This window comes from Cygnus olor, chromosome Z (genome assembly GCF_009769625.2).
Source record: "Cygnus olor isolate bCygOlo1 chromosome Z, bCygOlo1.pri.v2, whole genome shotgun sequence".
Taxonomy (NCBI): domain Eukaryota; kingdom Metazoa; phylum Chordata; class Aves; order Anseriformes; family Anatidae; genus Cygnus; species Cygnus olor.
The window spans coordinates 11,832,691-11,855,278 of record NC_049198.1 but is presented as its reverse complement, the minus strand read 5'-3'; the positions used below and the strand labels follow the sequence as shown (position 1 = coordinate 11,855,278).

The 22,588-nt window shown below is 39.3% G+C and overlaps 1 protein-coding gene across 4 annotated transcripts in view; it reads left to right on the top strand.

Annotated features, from left to right (window-relative positions):
• The window catches only part of ADAMTS12 (ADAM metallopeptidase with thrombospondin type 1 motif 12), a 167,861-nt gene that overhangs the window by 81,466 nt on the left and 63,807 nt on the right, over positions 1–22,588 (top strand). For all 4 annotated transcript variants that reach the window (XM_040542130.1, XM_040542132.1, XM_040542131.1 and 1 more), the window contains 6 exons: positions 9,977–10,173; positions 13,063–13,146; positions 14,716–14,840; positions 16,831–16,980; positions 19,559–19,702; positions 19,955–20,099. In XM_040542130.1, coding sequence (XP_040398064.1) covers positions 9,977–10,173; positions 13,063–13,146; positions 14,716–14,840; positions 16,831–16,980; positions 19,559–19,702; positions 19,955–20,099 — 845 coding nt within the window. The remainder of the gene's footprint in view (positions 1–9,976; positions 10,174–13,062; positions 13,147–14,715; positions 14,841–16,830; positions 16,981–19,558; positions 19,703–19,954; positions 20,100–22,588) is intronic.

Below are 22,588 nucleotides of genomic sequence, written 5' to 3'. Positions count from 1 at the left end.
ACAAATATCTGGAGCTTTCCTGGGGGATTAGCTGAGCAGCACTTTCTGAGCTTTCCATGACCCAGCACAAGTCAAAGCAGAACAGAGGCAGCGGAGTGGAGCGTGCCAACATCTGAGACAGACATAAAAACAAGACAAGGAGTTCAGGATGCTTCAGCTCGTGAATGGGAGCTACAGTTGAACTGGAATCTTGCAGAGTACTTGGAGGGGAGCTGTTTGGCATTTTGGAAAGAGAGGAGGGGAAGTTAGGGCAGGAGGAACAGAAGAATGCAAAGAGATCAGGCCAAGCAGAGGACACAGGTGGGTGATGTGGAATAGCTTTAGTTCAACAGCCACACTTTTCACAGACAGTTGCAAAGCAATCCACCAAGATTCAGTTCTTGTTAACTTGGAATTTGCTTTGTGAGGCTGAAAATATGAGCTGGAGCAGGGTCACAACCCACAGGGAGGCTGCATCCTGTTTTGGGACCACCCGCCAGTCTGAGTAAACACAGGAGAGGTGGCATCTCACAGCTGCTCTGCGCCGCCTCTCTGCCTTTCACTTCCTATCCCACCGCAAGAGGAGGCAGGAGCAGCTGGTCTCAGCTGGTTCTGTACCAGACTTTGCACAGAAAGACGCAAGTGGCTGTTTTGCTATATTTGCTGAAGAGAAAAGCCAGAGAGGAGTTCCTGTGGCACATGGCTCAGCTCTTGGAGACCTGGAGGAGGCTCTCAAACCCACCCAGCGTTTCTGATTCATATGTGTGGAGGAACATAAGCAGACAAAATAGTGTTGGTCACGCTGCTTTTGTGGTGATGGTGACAGTACAGAGAGCATTTTGTGAAGGGTGTCTCTGTGGAAGGAGTCCTTACCCAGTTCCTGCAAGACTGGAAAAAAAACAGTATGTGCATCCTGGAGGTATGGAGCAGCAGTCAGTTCTCTCCAGAGAAGGGCGAGGAAATCTTGAGTTGTTTGCTGAGAGCTGACTACGAGTGCAAATCGGAAAAGAGGCCTCCTGTTTTCCCTCAAGGGGAATCCCAAACCCTCCCTTTCTGCTCTGCAGCTGTTTATCCCTGGTCAAACCCCAGGAAACTTGTATCCTGGCTGGAGGGTGGACCAGAGTGGAAAGGCGCACATTATAGACCAGAGGAGTGCATTATGCTAATATACCTCTCTCCTTTGCTGTAGCACAGCTCATGGTTCTGCTGAGGAACAGAACAAAATGTTTCTTCATTTAGGACTTCTGAGGGAGATCTGTACCGTGGAGGATTCAGCCTCTCATAAAAGAGCAGTTGCACAACATTTCTGAAATAAAATGTTTGCACAGGGAAGTGTGCCAGTTTGTTTATAATCCCTGAATCAGCTGTGATTATGCTCAGTAATTCTGTTTTAAAGAATGAACTGCTAACGTTCACCAGTTTGGGGTTTAGCTAGTATTATGAATTTAAATACGTGTACGGGTGCATAAGCTGCCTAGAGGAATGACTCTCTCCAGTCCTTGTGGTGCAGCACCCAGTCTGCCTCTGGGTACATTGGTTTATTAATTCCCAGGAAGTAGAAGGCCCTTTTCAGCTGTCTCTTGAGTCTCTCTAGAGGCTGGCTGCAATTCTCACAGCTTTAAGACCGCATTGCTCTCCTGTCCTGCCTCGTGGTAAGTGAACCTGCCATCTGGCTGGAAAGCTGCCTGGCAAAAAGGGACCTGGGGGTATTGGTCGATGGCTGGCTGAATATGTGCCAGCAGTGTGCTCAGGTGGCCAAGAAGGCCAGCAGCATCCTGACTTGGATCAGAAATAGTGTGGCCAGCAGGACTCGGGAAGTGATTGTCCCTCTGTACTTGGCTCTGGTGAGGCTGCATCTCGAACATTGTGTTCAGTTTTGGGCCCCTCATGACAGAAAAGACCTCAAGGGCCTGGAGCATGTCCAGAGAAGGGCTACGAAGGTGAGGGACCTGGAACACAGGTCCTGTGAGGAGTGGCTGAGGGAACTGGGGTTGTTTAGTCTGGAAAAGAGGAGGCTCAGGAAAGACCTCATTATACAATTATCGTAAAGGAGGTTGTAGCGAGGTGGGGGTTGGTCTCTTATCCCAAGCACTAAGTGATAAGATGAGGAAATGGCCTTAAGTTGCACCAAGGGAGGTTTAAGTTGGCTATTAGGAGAAATTTGTTTACTGAAAGTGTTGTGTAGCGTTGGAACAGGCTGCTCAGGAAAGTGGTTGAGTCACCACCCATGGAGGTTTTCAAAAAAAAGTGTAGAGGTAGTGCTTAGTGACATGGTTCAAGGGTGGACTTGGCAGTTCTAGGTTGAAGGTTGTACCAGGTGATCTTAGAGGACTTTTGCAACCTAAATGATTCTTTGATTCTATGATCTAAATCACTCTGACTGCCCAAATCTTTGGAATATAGTCCTAAGTAGTCCTTCAAAAAGAAAATAGGCACTCCAGAGGCCCGTGCTGCCAGTTTCCTGCTGGTTCATAACTGTCCTGTCCATACATCCAAGAAGCTCTACAAAGCATGTATCCTTCTAGAGTTTCAACCCTTTCTTTCACTACTGAATGCTGCTGTATCTACACATGCTTTCCTACAGCATGCAGACTTAGGGAATACTGCAAGAATAAGATCCTTGGGGCCTTTTAGCCTTGCTCTTATTCCTGATTAAAGGAAGTTGGTGACCCCTGACCACCAACATATAAGCAGTTTATTTTTCTTCATTATAGTCTGAATGAAATTTGTGGAACATTAATTGAAATCTTTGTAGTCTGATTGAAAAGCTTCTGGATACTATTCTGTTAACCTCACTGGAGCATAAGTCAGCCCTGACAATGCACAGACAAATAATTCAAGATGTTGCTTTTAGTCACTTGCCTTCATTTCATGCAAATGAAGTTGCATACAGGTATGTAAAGAGAAGAAAAAATATTAATAAAGCCCATATGTTTAAATCCTTGTTCACATCATAACAGTTTCACAAAACTACATTTTCTTTAACTGAGGTCAGCAATTCTTAAATTATTTGGTTACAGACGTTAAGATACAGACATAATTTATTGGGAATATTTAATTTGTAAATTTGTTTCACAGTGAGATGTATTCTTTTTTAGAAGATACTTGTTTTCATAAAACAAAAATAGAAGAATTGTGCGGCAAGTTAAACTGATTTAAGATGCCATTTTAACAAGTGCTAGATTAAATTCATAGAAAAGTCACCTTGCTCTTCTCATCCACCACATTGATGTTATCAGCAGAATAAGAGGGACCTGCCGCTAAAATTAACAGATGAAAGAGCATGGAGAGTTCAAGCCACATTAAGTAATGTACTTCTAGAACAGCATCATATGGACCTATATATATATATATATATATTTGTCCCTTATTGACTTGTATTTAATCCCTCAGAAAAAAAGGAGAATGTTCAGACAGAAGGAAAATCTTTCCTGTGACATTGTTCTCTGTATACATCCTGATGCCAGTAGTGCAGAACATTTTTTCATTCCATCCTTCCATTGTAAGTGGTAATGAGTGACAGACACACTTATCAGCAGCATCTGATTGACTGCATCAGTCAACACAATTTTTAACTTTATTCTGCATTAGAGTGATGTGACTCCACTGTTTTATTGTTGATATTTTTGACAGCAGGAATGTTAAAATTAAAGTTTGCAAAGATGCAAGTTTTCTTTACCTGTGCTTATTTTTGTTGTGTCTTGGATGTTTGTTGTCAACATGGGAAGTACATGATTAAATAGCTGTAGTAGCTTCCTTTGTGAACACTGTTTAACACTCACAAAGCATTTGTGTGATTTAGCTTTGTCTGTTTCAGAAATGCTCATAAAAAGAGCTGGTTTGGTAACCTGTTCTGTTTTAAAATCTCATCCTTTCTTCCTTGTTTTACAACAGTTTTTCTGTACAGTGCATGAATCTTCACCCTCACATTGTCAGCATCCAGACTTAGTTTTTTATTAAGGTTATTTGTGACCGAAATTGTATGTGTAAGAAGAGATCATGGATACAGAATGACTAGTGTACTTAGTGACACAGAGCTTTTCTAAATCCTTCCCTTATTTATTTCAGCAAAGAGAATTAGACCAGGGGATGGGGTTCACTTACTGTATTGAGTAAACTATTGCTTTTTAGTTTTGTAGATTAGTAGTAAGTTCTTGCAGTAAATCAGCTGGTAGAACTGTGACACCTTGCTGCTCAAGGCGATGTATACTTCTAGCAACCAGTCTGCTGCATCTGAATAGAGCAAGCTATACATTTGCTGACAAAGCATACAGAGCCACCAGAGTTGTAAGTATGTAAGTAATCATAGGAAAGGAGTTTTTAGGAATATTGCTGCTTCCCTGCCTGGAAGGCAGGAGATGGGCCTCTCTTTCTGGAACTACATGTGAATCCTGAACAATTTGTACCCAGTTCCCATGTTGATGAGGACAGTCAGGAGCCTGTGCAGACTGCTGGAAAGCCCAGATCATTGTGGGAGGAATGGCTCCCATGCCCATGGAGACTGAGCTCACTGGGTCTTTCAGGGATGAGACACAGTCCTCCCAGCACCAAGGGGAAACATGTTGTCATCGGCTTGCAGCCATGTCCTGGAGCTCTGTGCTTTCAGGACGTGTGTCCTGTGTCCTCACTGGAATTTCGATACAGCCTGGTAAGGTTGGACATTGGTTATGTGAGAAGCTTGTCCTGACATAAAAGCCAAGTCTTTTATTAGTTCTAGCCCAAAGCTGATAAGATGAAGATCACTTTTCAGAAAGCCATGTTGCTTTCCTCTGTCTTACTGTCTTTTTAATTCTTATTAGCTGAGTCACTCTTCAACCTTCCCTTTATTTAGTCTATGGTTGAACTTGTGTTCTTTTTAGCACTGGATTAGTGTTTATAAAAATGATTTCATATGCTTATTCATCTCCCCTTGTACGGTGACTGCTTTGCAACAGAGTTTATTGACCTCTTGAAGAACTCACCCCAAAACTGTGGTCTTTTTGTTAATGCTTAACCTAAGAGCGTGTCTTAGAGCAAGACATAAAGAGAAGGTTTTAAGAAAAATCATAATTTAGAAAGTTCTGAACAGTATGGAATTTAATATTCTAGCATCCCTAACATTGTTCATACCTCATGTCTAGAGATGTAGCATATTGACATAGAATAATACAGTGTGCTAAAAATGAAAGAGCTCTTGTGCAGAGAGAAAGGAGGTGAAGATAAAAAGTGAAGACATAAATCCGTACTACTATACTTTGTCTGATATCCTTCAGTCAAAGGTTGCGTTCTTCTCTCCTGGGAATTTACAGACATTTTCGCTTTGCTTCTTCAAAGCCCTTGTGCACCTCCAAAGGTGTTGAAAGGTGTCTGTGTGCAGTTAGCACCCTCAGGTCCCTGTCTGTTGTACTGTATGCCGCACTCTTCTTTGAGCAACACCTGCAGGAAACAAAGGTGGAAAGAGAGCCTTTGATATGGAAATCTCACATAATGTCTGTAAGCCAACTGAGTAGTATCAACTCTTCAAGGGAGTTGGGGGTTTAAAAAAAAAAAGGCAGAAATTAACAAAAAAAGAACAACAACAACAAAAACTAAGAAAAATAGGCAACTTCTTGAGTGGATGAGTTGTTCAAAATGAAGAACATTTTTTTATAGTGCAGCTATCAAGATTGCTTCTTAAAGATCAGAAAGCTTGATCTTAATAGGGGCTGGGCAAAATAACTATGTATTTCTGTTGCCACTTAATGTAAAACAGAATTGATTTGCTAAAATAATATAGATTTGTTTCCTTCCCAAAGGCCATGCAGCTTTAACCTGTACTGGATAATTTTTTTTGTACTTCTGTTTTTCTTATTTAATTGAGACTCACAGTTAACTTAAAATCTTTCTGCATATCTGAGAGGTCAAGTATGTTGTCCAGTTCAGGTAGGATTTGTATGAACAGTTTAAGGAGATATTTTTATTTTTCACTAAAAAACAATTGGATTTTGATTTTAAAAACAAACAAGAACAAAAACAACAACAACAAAAACACCTACAATCTTTTAATGATTCTAAAATTCTAACAAGAAGACGGTGAAATGTTGACCTCTACACAATTTGTCCTGTGATATGGCTGGATGTCACATATGACCAACATAACATTGTATGTGACTGATTTGGCCAAATCAGGTGTTTTAATAAAAACCTCACATCTGTAAAATTATCTCCCACAACAGACAGAAACTTCTGAATGCTGCTGCTTGAATTCATGCAGTTTGTTAACTGAATCTCTTACCAACCCTCTGTTTACTGAGTCTGTGACTATCCAGGGTGTACTTTCAGCAATATTTTTTTTCTGTTCCTAGGGATTTCAGCACTGTATCTACCCATGTCTAGTTTTTCAAAAATGCATGGAAACCCCTTTCTCTGTTCTACTTGTGGGGCGTTCTCAGCATTTATGATGGCGGGGTGGGAAGCAAGCAGGTTGTTTTCAGACAGCACTGTGTGTTAGAAGGTTTAAAACTATCCATCCCTTCTTGGATATTCCTGAACTTGTGGACTCCTTGTTAAGATTGCCATTACTGGCCAACAGAGCACCTGGGGATTCTCAGCAACTCTGAAATCACTTGCAACACTTAGCAAATTTAAGGTAAAAGTAAAGCGATGTTATCTTACTTCAGAATGAAAAGCTTAAAGAGGCAATCATCATTTGTGGAGATACAAAAGCATAAGTAGAACCGTGCTTTAAAGCTGCCTGTAAGTTAGTGTAGCTCCAAGAGGTTCTTTCTGCGTCATCTCACTAACAAAGCTGCCAGGAGACTTACCACAGCTGGGGATCTAGTTCTTCAACAGCATCCTGGGTCTAGGTTAGATCCCTGCACTGGAAGGGGTTAACACTTAGGAGAGGGTTTTGACTGCTGCACTTTCTTGCTACATGGCATTAATTTTCATAACTCAGATCTCTTCTCTGGACTTTCCTGCAGTTCATAGCCTTTTGCTTAACTGGATCAATAAACCTGAGGACTGTTCGTTGTTGCAGTCTGAATGGCTTTAAAATTTTTTACCTACAGAGCTATCACCTCTCCAAACAATAACCAAAAGTTTTTGGTGGATGTGAGTACAAAGCCTGACCTCTGACATGGTGTTTTATATGGCCATAAGCAAATGGTTTAACCAGCAGTCTGAGCAGGATCTTTTGTTCATATAGCTGTGGGGAAGGTCTTTCTCAGGACAAAACCCTTGAAAATGTAGCTACTGAGAAAAATAAGACTGCTGAAAACCACAGAAATATATGAGAGAGATCAATGAATGCATTTCATAAATAGCCCTGATAATAGTGGTGAGTATTGTGGTAACTGAACAAAGGTTGGGGAAGACTGCAGGAGTGATGCTGCAGCCTTTGTTAGTGGAGTTAGGGTAGGGATTATAGCAGAGATGATTCATTTCTTTCTCTTAAACAAACAAACAAACAAAACAAAATGAACCAATCAATTCATTCTGTTTGTTTTTACTCACAAATTATATTTTTCCAGGTAGATAAGAAACTATTTTTCCATGCAGCTCATTCTTCAAGATTAATATACCAAAATGTATTGCTCTCTTTGAGTCCCTTGACTTGATGGGAAGAGAACTTTCTTTATTGAGCACTTTTTTTTTTTTACTAGTTGGTATATATTTTCAGCACAGTCTGTGTGGCTACATAGGATGACATTGACATATTATTTGGGTTGGTAATCACAAAGGAAATTTATATTGTTGGGCTTTTTATTGTGACAGTTTATGGATGGTAAATTTAGCAGCTTATGTGCTTACTGGAATTCATTTACATTTATTCAAACTTTTTGTTATTTTTATGAGGTTTGTCTTGCCAAGAAAGTAAAAAATCTTGCAGTTCTTTGGCCTTCACAAGTAGTATTTTCAGCATCTTTTAAAATGCAAATGCCAGTTCATGCAACTATTTTAATTTATTTATTATATTCTGCATCTACGATATAGAATACGTGACATCCTGCATAGTATATTAATTAATTAGCATAGTATACTAATCAAGCTTTGTACAGTATGCTTTAGAAAGCAGTCCAGGCAAGTACAGGCTTCCATTGAATAGAATGAACCTGGATGGGGTAAGTTTGTATGTTTGTGTGCTTGTCAGTGATGCATGCCAGGTGCAGCACAGTCTAACAGATCATCATGTGTGTTAACTAACAGAGCATCTGTGTAACACACATTTGTGTATTGAAGTCAGTTCTAATTGTTATACGTCTGCTCTAGTTTTGATTATTAATATGGCATGTTCCAATTTTATAAATAATACATCATCAGTACCAGGATTTCTTTCTCTATGCAACTTTCAGACTGAACTCAGAGAATCCATTTCTAAAATCCTGTGCTTCTTCTGTTGCACATATACAATAACCCAAGATATCAGATGCCATTTATGCTGAGAGGTATATTATACACATTGTTGATAGTCCAGTGGTGCTACGTATAGACATTTAACACGTCACAGCACATTCTAACTGAACTTAGGTCTTGTAAATGGCAAACAGCACTTTGGTGACAGAGGCATAACAGATCTTCTGCTGATGTGAACACACAGATTTGAGACCTAGCTACCAGGTCATCCATACCTGCAGGGAAGTGTGGTCCGGGAAGCTGTCCCTTATTGCTCGGTAGTGCTGGAAGATGGAGGTAATGCTTGATAACTGTCCCCTGCCACACAGTGGTGTGGGGTAATGCTGGACAGGCTGTAAGTAGTTAGAGGCCTGTGAACGTGCCCTGTCTGGAACTAGGACATCCTATTCCATGAATGAGATGCCAAAGGGCTACGGCAATGTCTGTAATAACAAGAAGCACTCCTGATCCTTCTTAGGACTTGGGAATCCCAGCACCATAAAAGTATTTCTCTGGTTTCTAGCTTGGAAAAATGCCACCAGTTTCTGTCAGACTGGCATCTCTCATTTCTTTTTCAGGCCTAGGGATATTTACATTTCCAGTACTTCTCTGGTAATGCAGCTGGCTGGCATTCACAGATAGTATGAGTGAAGCACAAAAAGCTGTGCCAGGGGTGGTTTAGACTGCATATTAGGAAAAATATATTTACCGTGAGGGTGGCCATCCACTGGAACAGGCTTCCTGGCAAGGTGGTTGATGCCCCACGCCTCTCAGTGTTCAAGTGGTATTTTGATAATGCCCTCAATGATATGCTTTAACTTTTGTTTAGCCCTGAAGAGGTCAGGCAGTTGGACTTGCTGGTCTTTGAAGGTCCTTTCTAACTGAACTATTCTATTCTGTTCTCTTCTATTCTTGAGAGTAACTATCCCTGCTGAGTGCAGGGCAAGGTTGCCTGTAACTCAGCATAGCAAAAAATTCTTCCCAAAAAAATCTGGATGTGCAGATCCCAAAATTACAGTGGAAGCACTAAGGGTCTCACCAGTCAGACAACATGACAGGCAGCTGAGGGGCCAACAGCTCTCTGCCTCACTGTTATTTAGATGACACCTACTGGTAAAGCATTCCCACCCCTTAGGGTTTCTGGAGTGATATTTTCAATGTACAGTACAAACCATTCGTGGATGTGCCAAAGTGCTCGGCTTAATTTGCCATCCTGCTGAGGATAAGAGCTGCCTGTGGAGAAAGTATATCCCTTATCTTAAACTATGAACTGGCATCATGAGAAAGTTAAGAGCTAAAACATGGAAGAGAAAACCTTGAAAAGGGCATCTCCATTTCAGTTTTTTGAACTTGGCTCTGACTTGCACTTTAGTGACTGGTATTTGGGTAGGGATAACTGGATGTGTATCTTAGAGCACTTTTTAATCCATACTGGGGGGATATTCAGAACCTCACTGGACTTGGCCCTCAGCAGGCTGATGTCACTTTGAAGTTTTTGATCAGGTGGGTGGCAGCCATTCCAACCTGTATCATCGTGTGATTCTACAATGCTGCCTTACTGTCTGCAAGTATTACTGCCATACACAACAAATGTAAGTCAAGTTGGAAAATATTTTGAAGTCACTGTTGCTTCTTACCACTCCAGATACCCTCAGCTTTTTCAAACAAGAAGAGCATCGGAGGGAGAAATGGGAACAGAACCATATGGCTGTCAGAAAGGTTTCTCGGCGATCTGTCAGCAAGGAGCGATGGGTGGAGACGCTTGTGGTTGCAGACAGTAAGATGGTTGAGTATCATGGAAGTGACCATGTGGAATCATATATCCTCACTATAATGAATATGGTATGTAAAACATTTCCTTTTTTGTTTGTTTTTAGATGAATGGAGCAAATTTTAACTTTATTATTTTGCTAATCACCTGGAAACAAGTCAGTAACGTTGTTCACTGAAAGAAATGGAATATAGTTCATACGTACTCATTAAAACTCTGTCTTTTAAAGCATTTTTTTTTCGTTTTATTTTGCATAGATGTCATTTTTCTCTGGATTTTAAATGAAAATTCTGCAATTCTCAATTTTGAGGACTACACTCCAAAGTTATAAATTCTAGCACTAACTTCCGTTTAGCTGAAATTTCTGTTGTCCCCTAGAACCTGTTGCTGACCAGTGAACAGTAGCTGCAGCAACAGAGAGAAATTCTACAGTTTTAAGCATTACGGATTCTTTCCCATGTCTTTGAATGAGAAAGGTATACGGGAGCCCACTAGCAATTGTACTAACTTTGAACTTTGCTCTAGCGTTATAAAGATAGTATAGTTTGGAGTCAGATGCTGTTACTGAAGTTCAGCCAAAAAACATTTAGGGTGTAGGTTTTGTACCTAACAGAAATGATTTGGCTACTTACATATTTGACAGTACTGTTTTTTGAAATTATATTTTTCCTTTCTGCCACTTTTGTTGCGAGTTAGCCCCAGTAGACAGCTAAGCCCTACACAGTTACTTGCTTCCCCCCCCCCCCCCCGCCTTCAGTGGGGTGAGGAAGAGAATTAGAAGGATATTAGAGGGATGCCCCATCCCTGGAGGTGTTCAAGGCCAGGCTGGATGGGGCCCTGGCAAGCCTGATCTAGTGGGTGGCATCCCTGCCTTGGCAGGGGGATGGAATGAAACTAGATGATCTTTAAGGTCCCTTCCAACCCAAGCCGTTCTATGATTCTATGATTCTATGATTGTATAAGTGAGAAAACTCCTCGGTTGAGATAAACACAGTTTAATTGGTAAAGCAAAGCTGTGTGCACAAGCAAAGCAAAGCAAGGAGTTCATTCACTGCTTCCCTCTGACAGGCAGATATTTAGCCATTTCCAGGAAAGCAGGGCTTCATCATGCATAATGGTTACTTGGGAAGACAAACATCATAACTCTAAATGTCATCTCTCATTTCCCCCTTCCCCCCAGCATTTATGGCTGAGAATGACACTATGCCTTCGGAATTCCCCTAGGGAATATCCCTTTTTGTCAGTTGGGGTCAGCTATCCCCCCTCCCAACTTCTTGCACACCCCCAGCCTACTTGCTGATGGGCATTGTGAGAAACAGAGAAATTCTTGACACCGAATAAGCACTGTTCAGCAACAGCTGAAACATCTGTGTCTTAAATCAGCACCATATGAGCTACTATGAAGAAAATTAACTCTATACCAGCCAAAATGAGTACGACTGTTTTTCTAGATAAGTTTTCTGCTTCAAATATAAAGACCATGTTAAGGAAGGAAGGAAGGAGGGAAGAAAGGAAGGAAGGCAGGAAGGAAGGAAGGAAGGAAGGAAGATAAAGTTTAACAGTTTAACTTTCAATGTTTTTTACTCTGTGACAAATTTCAAAACATAAGTTGACCTGGGAAAAGCGGTAGTGTTTCCTGAGACAGACTTCAGATTATTTCATGTTGTTATCTGTATCTTAACAGGTATTGACCTTGGAGAGTCTGTTGAAGGTGTATTCTATGTCCTTATCATGGTGTGTGTGTAATATATACAAAATTAATCACAGTGTAATTCTAGCCATGACAATTGATCTATCCCTTACATTTATACTGTGTGCTCCTGACAGTACCCTGAGTGGTCTGGCTAGCTAGTGAGGTAATGAGTCTCAGTGAAGAGACACAAAGATGGTTTAAGCATGTGAGGTTTTGTCTACACAGGGAAAACCTGTGGAATAAAACACTGCCATGATTTGATTCAGGAACAAACAAGTCTTAGCATTTTCTCTGCAGTCTGTACCTGAGATATTAGGGTTACCCAAAATGATTCAATTTCCAGTCCCATATCTTGAAAAAGGATTGTAGACAAATCAAATCTTTGTATTTAAAATCACAATTTCCACTATATCTCAGTAATTTCTCCATTATTGGTATTCTCCAAACCAATTTTGACCTAAATGCAATCTATTTTATCCATTCATATTTCATGTGATATAAGGCATAGCTCACCTATAGATAGATTCTCACCATATACTATTCTGATTCCATTTTCTTCTGCCTAATTCAACATTGTGATGCTTATCACATTTTATTTGGCCAAATTTTTCTGGAGTTCAATTCTTGCCTTAATGTTTTGCCTTCTTTTTTTAATATGGATTCATTATCTTTGCTTTTGTTTTTTACATCCTCTTCTGTGCTGTAAGAACATGAGTATCCATCATTTAACTGATTTCTGTTTTCCTAATACAGAGTTACTAATGCTTTGTTGTGGCAGAAACTGATTCATATCAAACCAAAACATGAGGATTTTATATGCTGTTCTTTTGCACCCTGAGATGATCTCTCCATCATTATTGTATGACTGCAGATGTTATATTCATTTCTGCTAATATTTTTCAAGAACTTTGAAGTGTTTCAGCTGACAGTGAAGGGTGCAGGCCCAAAGTTGGTGCATTCCTCTAGAGGACAAATGGACATAAAATAATCTTGTGTGTGTAATCTGTGCTTTTGTTCTTTGGGTTAGTAATTTTTGCCAAGTCCTGTAGCATCACTCATTTGACAGAGCTACCCCTTTGTGGTAGTTCTAACATTAGTTTTCACTAAATTTTCAGTGAAGCATATTGGGGATCTAAAAATAAAAGAAAAACAAAACTACACCCCACACCCCAAGGTGATATGACAAGTAGATGTCATATTTTCTCTCTAAAGTTCTGTTCTGCTATAGAGGAGTCAGTTAATCTCATACCTCCTGGCTCTGGCACAGGTCACAGGGTTGTTCCATGATCCAAGCATTGGCAATGCAATTCACATTGTGCTGGTCCGGCTCATCCTCTTCGAGGAGGAGGAGGTAAGGTTTTAATTTTCCTTAAAATATTATTTATGAATCTTGGGAGTTGAGCCCTAATTGTGGAGAGGAGGGTTTGTTTGCTTAAAATAATTTGTTCATTTTACTCTTCTGTTGATCTGTTGACTTTGGCACGTCTGCTTTTAGAATAAATCCTTTCCTAAACAGGAAAGTATTTAGATCATGACTTCAGGTATTTCTGCATAAAATCCTCAAGGAAAACGTAATTAAAATGGGTAAATTGGGAATGGCAAAATGGAATCTCTTGAGTGTCAAAAGAACATGGGATGCCAAGGAAGACTAGATGAGAAACAAAAATTAACGTATGTGTCACCATTCAGAATCTAATTACCTGACATTATCTGAAGTGCATTATAAAGTGTAATGCTAGAGTATTTGCAGGTCCCTGAAGAAGTAAATCTATTTTGAAGTAAATCTATAAGTACAACTGCAATACACATTTTTCTTATTAGATCTCTTTCAAAGCACAAAAATGAGGTCTAAGTAGATGCTAATTGCTGTGAACTAGCTGTGTATTGGTGGTTTCCAATGTCAGTCATACACAACTGTTTTGTACATGCTTAAATACATGCTGATTGTGATAATTTTATAATTATTTTTAAAACACCATGAGTAACATAGCCTGCTCTGACTGCAGGAACACATTGAGGGGATTTTCTCAGTGGCTTATGGTTTGTGACCATAATCCAAATGGTCCCAATGTTATGGAAGGCAGTAAACAAAGCCGTGGAGTGAGGCTATGCCTTGTGAATTAAGAATAAGCAGGCAAAAAAAGTAGTTCATGTCTTAAACAGGACAGCTAAGACCTGAAGTCTGTGGTGACCTCCAATTAAGTGTACTTGCTAAATTTCTGTCTGTTTTGAAAATAAAACATGGATTACTATTCAGTTGAGTGTGGCAATGCTGGAAGCAAACGTGGTGGTTATCTTTAAAAATTTGGGGGTTGGTTACTCAAAAATGAAAACCTGGTAGCAACATTATTTAGATGCTACGTAAAAAGTTTACTTTAATAAAATAAGGAAAGATTGAACAGGTGCCCAAGACCAGAAAGGGGAAATTAGTCCTTCTTAATTAATTTAATTTGCATACTTTATATTTCAGAAGTTTTGGTAACTTGCATGTATGTATGTTATATAATCATAAGATGAGGAAGAAGCATCTGTGACTGCACTGTCTCTTCTTGGAATTTAAGAACATTGTGAAAGAGATATGCCCTTAGAAGTGCAATTATTCATGAGTTTGTTCACATAACAATGAGTCACAAACATGCTAGTGACTAACATGCTAGTTAATTGTAACCCCCTTCATCAAAGAAAGAAAAGTTGCTTTCGAGAAAATACAAAATGTTTGTTCAAAAATTTTGATACTGTTGGATTTTATGAAGCCCACTTACAAAAAAAAAAAAGGTACATTCTGCCTTTTATTTTTTGTTAGCTGCATCAATTATAAGCATAAAAACTGTATTTCAAAGACTTCATAGCTAACATTGCTGACATGTTATTGCAATACAGTGTTGTCTTTACAACAATATTTTCTTTCACTTCCCATTAGCAAGGTTTGAAGATAGTTCACCATGCTGATAAGACACTAGCCAGCTTCTGCAAATGGCAAAAGAGTGTCAATCCCAAGAGTGATGTCAACCCTACACACCACGATGTGGCTGTCCTTCTAACCAGGTATGACAGAAGTTCAGTAGATGGGACTAGATATTGTTTAGGTGTATTTCTTTTGGTGATGATTTTTTTTATAAGCTTATGTTGTCATTTAGTTCATTCTGCATTCCCAGTAAAGTGATTTATCTGATGAAGACGCGCTGTTTCAGAAACACAGTGTTAATGCAAAAATAACCTAGTGTGAGGATACCTGACATTCACAAAGGCAGAGAATATGAGTTATATTATAAAAACATGTGGTTAAGGTTAGACCTGCTGTACCTTTTAAAGTTATTGCTTTTCATTTGTTTTCAAAGTACATATAACACTCTATATACGTATGTGGGTGTTTTATTAGAGATGCATCTTAGTCAGGAAATTGAGAACTGTATGTCCCAAGAGATTAGCAGTTTACAGAGCTCAGGTCTTTCACCCCACCTGATCCTGTCTCATTTAATGCTCAGTCACTTCTTTAATCTTTTTTGAAGGAATATACCAAACAACCTATCGTGTAGGTGAGCAACTCCATAATGACAAATCCTAAAATAATACACAGGTGCAGTTCAGAATGGACAAACGTTTTTGAAGACTACAATTTAAAGTGTGATGATTTTTAATTACTATCTCAGTATTCAGAGGGAGAGAAAATATTTTTCTTACATGTGAGCAATGGAGGCACACAAAACTTAAAGGTGATAAATGAGGTTACCCAGGGAGTTTGTGGCAGGACATGAAGCAGAAATTCTGTGGGCCTGTCAGAATGGATGCAATCTGCACACAACTTAGAGGAAAGATTAGGTTCCAGAGTAAGAAAATCAACAGATCTTAAAATAAGGACAAGAAAAAGAATTCTCAAAATGTTGAGTGGTTTACCTCTCCAAATGAACAGGCTTCAGACAGTTCATTTAAATGAAGCCGATGCGTGGCTGGGTAAACGTTGTTGGATCACCACTCTGGCAACCCTTCAATGGTTGCAAATGCATTGTACCTGGCAGTGCTGATATACAGGATCTGAGTTGCCATTCTTAACCTAAGAGGAGATCCTATTGCGGTTGGATGTACTTCCAAAGAGCCTGAGATTAGGTTGTAACCCCCTCTGCCTGCTCTGACTGAACTGGGAGAGGAAAATCCCAGATTTCTGAGGATCCCTGTGAGGGTCTATCTCATTCCCTCCTTTACAGGTTTAGGCCTTGGGTTTTTTTTATTATGACTTGTCCTGTTCAGAGCTCAAAAATGCATGTCTTTCTTTCAGTTCTTCTAGCAGACTGGACAGAATCTGGCCAAACCTTTTGACAGAAGGGCCCAGTTTTTGACTATGTGCAGTTCCTTAATTCTGGCACTGACACAGCAGCACACACCTGTTTGCTAGGGGAAATACTCCATGCTGACGGAGGGGAATTGTTGGCCTAAACAGCTTACAGGGATTTTGGCAAGACAGTAGTATGGAGACTTTTCTGTAACAGCACACTGGATGCTTGTAGCTGTGGGTCTGGTGCCCTAAGTGAGGTAGTGGAATTAAAGGGAGATTTTTCTTCAAGAAAATAAGAGACCTAGTGAAAGCTAAATCAGATTAAAGAGGCTGAGAGAGGATCACTAGAGAGAAAACTATTGCTCTGACTAATAAATCCTTGTACAAAATTCGAAGAAAAGAATTTCTGCATGTCATTCATCATCAGGCATGTGCTAGAAACTTCAGATGTGCTATAATCAAAACACTGTCAGAGGTGGATATTTTAAAACCTTTTTTCGCAAGTTGAGAAAAAACATATGTATTCAGGCACAACAGCAATGTCAATATTGATTACAAATTATAGCACTGTAATACAATAGTACCAGATTGAGTGCATGTTGTTACACATATGTTTGTAAAATGTTATCACAATGCTTTGTTTAAAAAAATTAGCACAAATTAGCACTGATACATTATGAGAGGGACACTCAACCCAATGTAAGGGACTCTCTGCAGTTGCTTTAAAACTGTTTTAATGGCAAGTCTTTTTTTTTGTAATTCTAGAAAGGACATTTGTGCTGGCATGAATCGTCCATGTGAAACCTTAGGTTTGTCTCATCTGTCAGGCATGTGTCAGCCTCACAGAAGCTGTAACATCAATGAAGATTCTGGCCTTCCATTGGCATTCACTATTGCTCATGAACTTGGACACAGGTATAGTTGGAAGTGAAGGGGGACCATGACGAGTTTAACTTACTCGTTGCTTATTAATAGTTGAATTGCCAGACAGAAACAAAACAAGGAGTGAGTTAATGTCTCTTTATTATTAAAATCAAAACCATGCTGGTTTTAAATGAGCAGAGGAATAAGAGATTCTTAAGCCTTTGACCTTTGTTTATACTTAGAATTATTTAGTATACCCCTTTTAACATTCTGCTATGGCAGTACATTTACATAATTAAGCTGCAAACAACCATCACTTAATGCCTTTTCTCCCATACTCATTTTTCCTAGCACATATTGAATTACTATGCAATTACTTCATATGATCTTCAAATTAATCGAAACCATTTATATAAAACATTCCTGTTCTATCAGGGTGTTTGAGTATTTTGGATTTAGCTAGAAACTGTTTTTAATTCAACCAGCCAAACTTCATGGAAATATCAAGTCCTGTCTTATTAACAAATAAAGTCACTTTTTGTCTTGTCTTAGTAACTGGTAGTTTCCGTAGATTAATATTCCCATTGTAGATTCACATAGGTCAAGTTGACTAAGTTTATTAGGCATTTAGTTTTGGACCTGGCTAAACTTTTTATTTTTCTATGATTGGGTCTTTTTGCTTGAAACTAGATTTCACAGTATTCCCACTTTGTGAGGGTGTTTTGGTTGGTTAGTTGATTTATTAAGATCACCTGAAGTATTTTGATTTTTAAATCTTTTGAGACTGAGTTGCTTTCCCTGAGTAGAACATTCTTGTGGATACTTCGGTTTGGCTAAAATGTTGGCACTTTTCATTTGGGCCATGTTGCTTGGCTAGGTGACACGTTCATTGCTGTATCACATTACTTTCGTTATGCACCCAACCTCCACTCAGGATGGAGTCTGTATTTCCTGATGAGATATAAAATCTGATAAAAAGATTACTTACATATTAATTGGCCTTTCTTTATTCAACCTGTCAGTTCTCAGAAAGGAAATAATATAAGCAAATAAGGATGAAATCATTCATAATTGGATCTAGGTGCTTTGAGGTTTAGTCTCTTGGTCCCCACAACCTCTTGCTGACAGGGAGCTTTTTCATTAATGTTCGTTATCAGAAAACACTTCTTCCCCATAGAGCCATGTGTGACATCCTGGTCTAGCCTACATGGCTGGTAACTCACTGTCTTTTGGATGCTGTGAGACAGAGTACTGCTGTACTGGCTTTTGCAGGAGTGCTGCAGGGCCTCCTTGCCTTTAAGTATTGTCTCCTCAAAGACAGCAGAATACTGTAGAGTTCATCGTGAACTTGAAACCACCCTTCACTTAAGCCAGCATAGAGTATATATATTAAAAAGTTCTAATGTGGCTAATAAAAGTCTGTAAGAACAGATTAAAGAAAAAATAGAGAGAGAAAGAAAAAACCTAAACCCATTTTTAATGGATTCCAAAAGTCACCCTTCCTCATACTGTCCCTCTAGATGTTCACAGCCTCCTGCATCAACAGACCCTGTTCATGGAAAAGGGCCTATCACTAGGGGGACACACTTGATTTTATAGCTCAGGCCTGTTACTGGAGTTGATTCTGACTGAAATCATGCTCTGCGTTTGGAACATTTGAGTCATGGTACAATTACATTTTCCAGAAACAAAGTCTTAGTGGTTCAAACTCACCGGAAAGGTCTTTGTCTGAGTCATTACTGAATCATGACCTGAGTTAGTTTTCACTGCTCTTTTACACAAGAACATATACAACTTCAGATGTTAACAATGCAGGTGTCAAAATCCTTCATATACTAATATCTCTGTATATTGTTGTTTCAGATAATCTCCTTCACACTGAGATGATGTGGAGGCATCTATGTTTAGTCAACTGAATCCCACACAAAGTTTTTTGTTTATGACTTTTACAAGCTGTTGAATAAAGAAATCTCGTAATAAGTCAAAAAAGCTGAAGAGAAAGCTGTTGGAAAGACTTGCTATGGAGATCTATTTATAAGACACAACTGGAGGAAGTTAAATAGGAAGAAGTGAAGTTTGGAGGCTAATCCACTGAAGTTCAGTAATGTGGAAAATGTCTTTGTCTAAATCTACCAAAAGAGATATAAAAAGAAACAATATAAAAAGAAACAATAAAGACATAATAAGGGAGTGCAAGAAAGTTTAACAAAGCCTGACCTTAGTTAAAGTAGTACAAGTCTAAGCAACTGGGTCCACAAGCTAGGAAGCACTCTAGAAGCTTTGACATAACTTTGAGGTTTAAACTGGCACTCCTGGCCAAATTGTGCAATGGTGTTTTGACACCCTTAAAATAGCTCCGCATGTAATCTTTACCACTTCTTAATTTTTTTTGTCTGATAATATTGCTGTGCATAACAGATACATTTGAAAGCCTGTTGGAGTGTAGATTTTTGGTACGTTTTGGGTCAGATTTATATGTTTGGGTATTTTTTTTTGACAAACAGGTATCTGCAGTTCACCAGAGGCAGAGGAAACCCTAGTGTCTTTTAAACACAGTGTGGAACCTATAGATGAGTGTTGCGGTACATCCGATCAGCTGGAGTTATTAGATGTTGTTTTGTTTTTCCAGTTTTGGTATCCAGCATGACGGAAAAGAGAACGACTGTGAGCCTGTTGGAAAGCGCCCATACATCATGTCCCGGCAGTTGCAGTATGATCCTACTCCGCTCACCTGGTCACAGTGCAGCAAGGAATACATCACACGTTTCCTAGAGTGAGTGATTGGGCGGTAGCATTTCCCTGAAATGAGTACAACTGTGTGTGAAAAGTTCCATAAACTACCAGAAAAAAGTGCTGTTTGTTAGTATCACTTCATCATATCTTAGCTGGAATCTGGAACTGTTGTTTCCAAAGGCCATATCAAAAATTACCATTAACAATTAGATATTGCAAGTCTGTATAGAAGTGTCAAAAAGATGGCTTTTGTTTTGTTTAGTTTTTTCAATATGCAATTTTTGTTTTTTAGCCGAGGGTGGGGATTCTGTCTGGATGATATCCCCCAAAAAGAAGTCTTAAAGTCCCCAATCATTGCTCCTGGAATGATTTATGATGTGCATCACCAGTGCCAGCTTCAGTATGGCTCCAACGCTACTTTCTGTGAAGATGTGGATGTGAGTGCTCTATATTTTTCTTTTTTCTCCTAATGACAACTTAAACATTTGGAACAGAAGTGCAGTCAGTGAACCTCAGTTGCTATCTACATGTGTAGCATGTTCAGTCTCGTAGGCTAGGTGCACAGTACAAGCATTGCCTAACACAGTGTTTTAATTCTACTCTGCAGACTTGTTGCACCGTTGGCCTTATATATTCCAAGACATTTACTGGATCTCCCCATACTTGGTGTTAAGTGTCTGTGGTTCAATGGTGGAGTCATTTTGGTTTGAAAATTACAATCCTGATTTTAGGTAAATTAACAATGGAACTTAAGTCCTATTATCAAAAACAAGATGCTTTTCAAGAATATAGCTTTCAAGTGACCAAATCATACTGGTAACAAATATTCAGTTTTAGGAAGTGTTTTCTGAAGAAATCAGGGTTGTGCTCTCTTCCCATATGTCTTGACTTTTCATACTCACTATGGTCTAACTAATTAAAGGAAATTTCAATCCATAGACTTTGAAAATCTGTGTCCCCATAATACATGAGATTTTTATGTCTAAACAGGTAATTTGTAGTTACCCTGGGGTTTTATCTCACAGCACAGTTAAACAGTGCTATGTGAAGATGCATGAGAACAGTATAGTGACATCAGCACAATTCCCTGCAAGAGCTAGGAAGTACTGCAGAGTAGCAGATTATATTAGCTATGGTGTCATGCTGTGCCATTGTAACTGTACGTAGCTTGTTCAGAGCTATGAAGCTCAGTGCAGTCCTTTCCTACATAGAGGGGTTCAGAAGCAGTGGTTTGAAGTGCTAATCTAGCTAAGGGATCACTAGGTTTTGCTGAGTTTTGGGCAACAATATTCATTAAACTTTGCTGGCAGCATAACATTTTCCTCTGCGTGTTAAGCAGGGCTGTGGCAGAAGTAGTGTCTTCACTAGGCAAGGTATTGTGCACAAATCTGGATTGGGAACTGCTGATCTTGATTGTTTATTCCATTTAGATAATTATGCATATCCTCATTTACTCTCCTATTAGAGGGATTACTTCTGATTAATCTCCCTTAGCCTTAATAGATAACATGATTACCAATGTTGAACTGGAACTACTGAATCTGAAGCAGGTATTGAAAAATTGCTTTCATTTGCTGTTCCAGTTTCCTTAGCTAGTGTAATTTGTCCGACAGTACAGATAGAAAATTAAAGTGTAATTTTGCAGTGCTGGTTCATTCTGTGTCTCCTTGGGTTTGAACCTGTGGGCCTTTACATTCAGCATCTCTTGATGGACCAATTTTACAGCTAGATATATGTCAGAAAATTAATTGATATCATCTTACTTTGCTTTTTAGTGCAAGGACTGTGTTTTGCAGGTAGCTGCACTGGCAAGAAAATTAATTGTGAATTAGTATAGTTTGCATGGCATTTCATCTAAGAGGTCAGACTATTATTTACCTTTCCACTATTTACTTAACATTCAATGACCAAGCTACGTTTGTTGTGTAACTTTTAATGTCTGTCTCAATTCGATCCACAGATTCTTTTTTAGGGAAGAATCAGTATTTAGTATATATCAGTATATAGCTGAAGATGCCCAAAGGTTCAGTGATTACACTTACAAAAGTCCTCTAGCATCCTGTGAAGTACATAAATGTTGTCACTGTAACGTGAAAAGAAAAGCAAAATACAGATTAGGGGGAGGAGTTTTCCAAGTAGTATGTGGATCGATCCCCAGCTTTCTATAGGACAGACTGCAGGAGCTTAGCATCAAGGCACAGACTCATCTCACAGATAGGGTGGAAAGTGTACACATCATGTTGCTGATGATAAAATCACTTGCCTTGCAGTGAGTCCATGTTACAGTCACGAATTTCTGACTGTTCTTCATGTATTTCCAAAAGTACGAAGTAAACAGTGCTCCAGTATTTTTAGAGATGGAGAAAAGCTCTGGTACATGGAAAATTCATCAGCCAGAACATTTGGTTAGCTCTGTCTTTACATGCTGACAGTGATGGTTCCACAAAGAGTTGCACAGTAATGCTACTCTTGAACTATAAATAGGGAACTGCAAAACAATCTCTGGCTTGTAAATATCGGCCAAAAGCAGCTACATGAGCAGAGATGCAATATCCCAGACAAAGTATTTCCAACTGGACATGTAGGGTACTTAGGAACGTTTTGTATTATCAAATTTCTTTCCTGGTGAACATACAATGCAGAACATAAATAACAGCCATCTCTCTCAAAACAGACTATGCCTAAGCTTAGCTATTTTAAGTAGAAGCAGCTCAGAAACCAGCAGCCAAGTTTTTGATTTCAAATTCAGCCAAACATTGCTGCTAGCTCATTGGGGCTGCGTTTTCCCAAATGTCCAATTTCAGTGTTGGCTCCCAAGCCCAGCATATTTTTTACTTTGAGAATCCCAGTGGAAGCTGGTAGTGGGATAGTTCTTGTTAGCTCTCCTATGTGATGACACAGAGCTGTCTCAGTTTCACAGGTAAAC